Consider the following 3,218-nt stretch of genomic DNA (forward strand, 5'->3'; position numbering starts at 1 on the left):
CCTTAAGTTGTTTGGGATCCCAGGGATGGTTTATTTATAAATGCCCGGAATTACAAACAATTTTGAAATCCACAAGATAAATGGTAAATTCGCAACAACAAAAAAGTTTTTCTTTTAACAAAGAGAAAATACTAATAGATTGATCAACTTTTAAAAGTTGAAATAGAAGATGGGCGCAAAGCGCTCTGATATCCTAGGAATCCATACTCTGATAAAAAAATATCTATTTTGTAGCATGGTTGAATATATATATGTACAACAATTGTACACCATTTGAAATATATATAATAAATACAAAACAGTATTCTCACTGGTTTTTTATAAAGGGACCGAAGCCACGCACCTCTGACCCTCTAGTAAAAGTAAATTCAACCTATATGAGGCATAAAGTCTGACCGCGTCAACCTTGTTGCACCGGCAAGTCCTTTTCCATAGAGCTAGGTACAGTACAAACTTGGACCGGAAAGGTTGACCCGGCTCGGAAATTCAAATGTACTACGGTTGCCCGTGAAGCAAAGACTAAAATCATTCTTAGTTTTATTGGTTATTACTTTATTTGTAAATGTTGTTTATCTTTATTAAAGGGAGTGTAGGCGTATAATTTCAATTGTCCATCCGGCCATCGAAAGATGGCAATAATGTTTCTCTAGGTTTAATATATGTCTAATTCTTTTGTAGAGAAACTGCACACTGAAAAAAATAATCCTTTCACAATTATAAACATTAATTTCTAATTCATATTTGATCAGACAAAGCTTTTAAGGGTACCGTTGTGAACCAGACATTGCCGTTATTGTATGGAGGTAAGTTCACTTGCAATTAAGCTAACAGTCCACTTGGTATTACAACACTGTTCAGTCCTTTCAAATATCGTTTTCAACATCTTTTCATACTTTGCACTTTAAAAGGTTGAAATATTCTGTTTTATAATATCATTTACATTATCTAAGTATTTTTTTTTGACCAAAATGATAAATCGAAAGATTTTATAAAAATAAATTATCTTCTATTTAATTTTGGAATGAACATACATTTTCTTCTCATGGTACCTGCACTGTAGAAAATGCGTACACAAGGTCCAGGATTTGACTCAATTTTATGATTTTTTGCAATTCATGTAATATTTATTAAAATTATGTAGCATACATTCTTTCACACTAAAAATATTTAACAATAACAATAATTTTGAAGTAACAAAACTTAATTTCAAATTTTTTTCCACAGCTGCTTTAATGTTCATATTTAACATTAACGCTCTTCCGAATTTTACGCTGGACAATCCAAGATTTATGAATATAAAAGGTTGCCCGGGGTTTATTTTTTTAGATACAGAGCTTAGTCAATTATGGCAACTCTTCATCATCTGGTAAGAAAAAATTTTTTATGAAAATTTAAAAAGTGCATTAAAATAAAGGATTAAAAATCCGCCAAAAACTCATCTGAAATCCGTGAAAATTAGATTTTAGATCGGGACATTTGTTGTCTGCAAAGATTTTTGAAACTTTATTAAAAGTAAAAAAATCAGTTTTTGGCAAGATACATTTTTTCCTTGTTATGACAACATCACATGCTAAACTCTAAATTTTTGAAAAGAGAAATGGTGCCACACACTCCCCATCCCACATAAATTATTATAAACTAATAATGAAGAATGCAATCTTTTTTACTATTCTAAAAAATATTAAGCTCCCACTGATTATATCGTTTTATTTTTTTTTGCGTTTGTTGTTAAAATATCAAAGCAGAATAACAAAATGTGCCCAAGTTTTCTGTTTGATTGAAAAATGTCCATTAACTTATGAAAACGTATGAAAAGTACGCAAAATATAGTCAAAAAATCTAAAAATCGATTAGTTATTTTTCAAACAATTGTGATGATGATTTTTAAATCTAGATTTTTCTGTACTTGGCTGTTTGTGTATCTTTGAGCTATTGCGGAATTGTTCAAAAATTCACGGATCAGCATTCTTTGATCCGTAGAGATGCATCTCCGGACCCTAGAGGGTAAAACAAATTTTATATTTCATATTCCATTTTTTATATGGAAACTTTTAATAAGTTCTTTTTAAAGTCTTTGCAACCTGATGACATTTTAAACTTAGATTATTCTATTAAAAATCAGAGTTTGTGGCAAAGACAAAAATTCCTAATTGAGTCATCATACATTGTTAGGCGATTATATCAATACAATTTTTTTACGACTTTTTTATTTAAGTTTTGATCAGTAACAGGTTTTTTTCTGAATTACAAGTTTACAAGTAATCAAAGAGAAGCTTTTTTTGATTGACAGGTTCTCTTGACCTCTATGTGTATGTTTATTTCTGCTGTTTAACAGCTTGATATAAATAAAAATTGAAATTCGTCTTCATTATATTGATATAATCTCCTATCTCTGTAGTTTCATTTGAATAATAAATTCAATGTAAAATGTGTAAATTGAAGAAACGGAAAATTTCCTACATACATAATTTCTTTAGTCATGGTCATGGTGGTCATCATCATGGAGGAAGAGGCTTTAACTCAGGATACAGCAATGAAGGCTTTAATAATGGAGGTTTCAACAATGGAGGCCTTCTAGGAAACCCTGGAAGTCTTTTAGGGAACCCTCTGGTTGCAGCTGCTGGAGGCTTTGGAGTAGGATTTTTGGGCTCACAGCTGTTAAACACAATTGGGAAATAATTACTTAAATAGTATTTTACCGAACTGTAAAACTGAAAAATTCAATTTATATTGTTCTGGGTTAAACTGTAATAAAGTTTGTTTTGACAAATAAACGTACAATAGATATAAAGTTTGTTGTCAATAAGTTGAATAAACTTTTGCGATTTGACAGATCATCTAGAGTTTCCAATATATTGATAATGTAGCGGAGGCAAGAATTTGATGATCTTTTAACGAAAAGTTCAGGATTGAAAATATTCGAATCCTGGTTGTATATATTTATAAATAGAACATTGCCGGCGGGAAACCCAAGTATGCTCACCTGACGCTTAAGAGGGGCCCGGGGTAAAGGTACCACGGACATTCACCTTGGAAAGTTTGAAAACTAGGGATTCCCAGATCTAAAGGGAGCTGGTCAACTCATACCCGGAGAACGGGCAGTTGGCGATCAACCTTCTCATCTAGAAGTTACGAGAGTGTTTGTTTGAGATTTGTGACTCTATCTTCTAACTTCAATATTATCTTATCATTATTATGGAGTAGTATTAGTATTTTAC

The 3,218-nt window shown here is 31.4% G+C and overlaps 1 protein-coding gene across 1 annotated transcript; it reads left to right on the plus strand.

Moving 5' to 3' along the window:
• Positions 1–784: 784 nt before the first annotated feature.
• LOC111714151 (interleukin enhancer-binding factor 3 homolog) lies at positions 785–2,791 on the plus strand. Its single transcript, XM_023489200.1, has 4 exons — positions 785–803; positions 1,327–1,366; positions 1,895–2,004; positions 2,478–2,791. The coding sequence occupies exons 2-4, from the start codon at positions 1,346–1,348 to the stop codon at positions 2,677–2,679; spliced, it is 333 nt and encodes a 110-aa protein (XP_023344968.1). The 5' UTR covers positions 785–803; positions 1,327–1,345; the 3' UTR covers positions 2,680–2,791.
• The last annotated feature ends 427 nt before the right edge of the window (positions 2,792–3,218 follow it).

Source organism: Eurytemora carolleeae, unplaced genomic scaffold (assembly GCF_000591075.1).
Source record: "Eurytemora carolleeae unplaced genomic scaffold, Eaff_2.0 scaffold1528, whole genome shotgun sequence".
Lineage (NCBI taxonomy): Eukaryota > Metazoa > Arthropoda > Copepoda > Calanoida > Temoridae > Eurytemora > Eurytemora carolleeae.

Excerpts from the sequence above, each read along its gene's own strand:
- LOC111714151 (XM_023489200.1), top strand. The coding sequence starts at position 1,346 with ATGGCAACTCTTCATCATCTG. Across the intron at positions 1,367-1,894 it reads TGGCAACTCTTCATCATCTG|ATTTTTCTGTACTTGGCTGT; the intron begins GTAAGAAAAAAT and ends TTTTAAATCTAG. Across the intron at positions 2,005-2,477 it reads GCATCTCCGGACCCTAGAGG|TCATGGTCATGGTGGTCATC; the intron begins GTAAAACAAATT and ends TAATTTCTTTAG.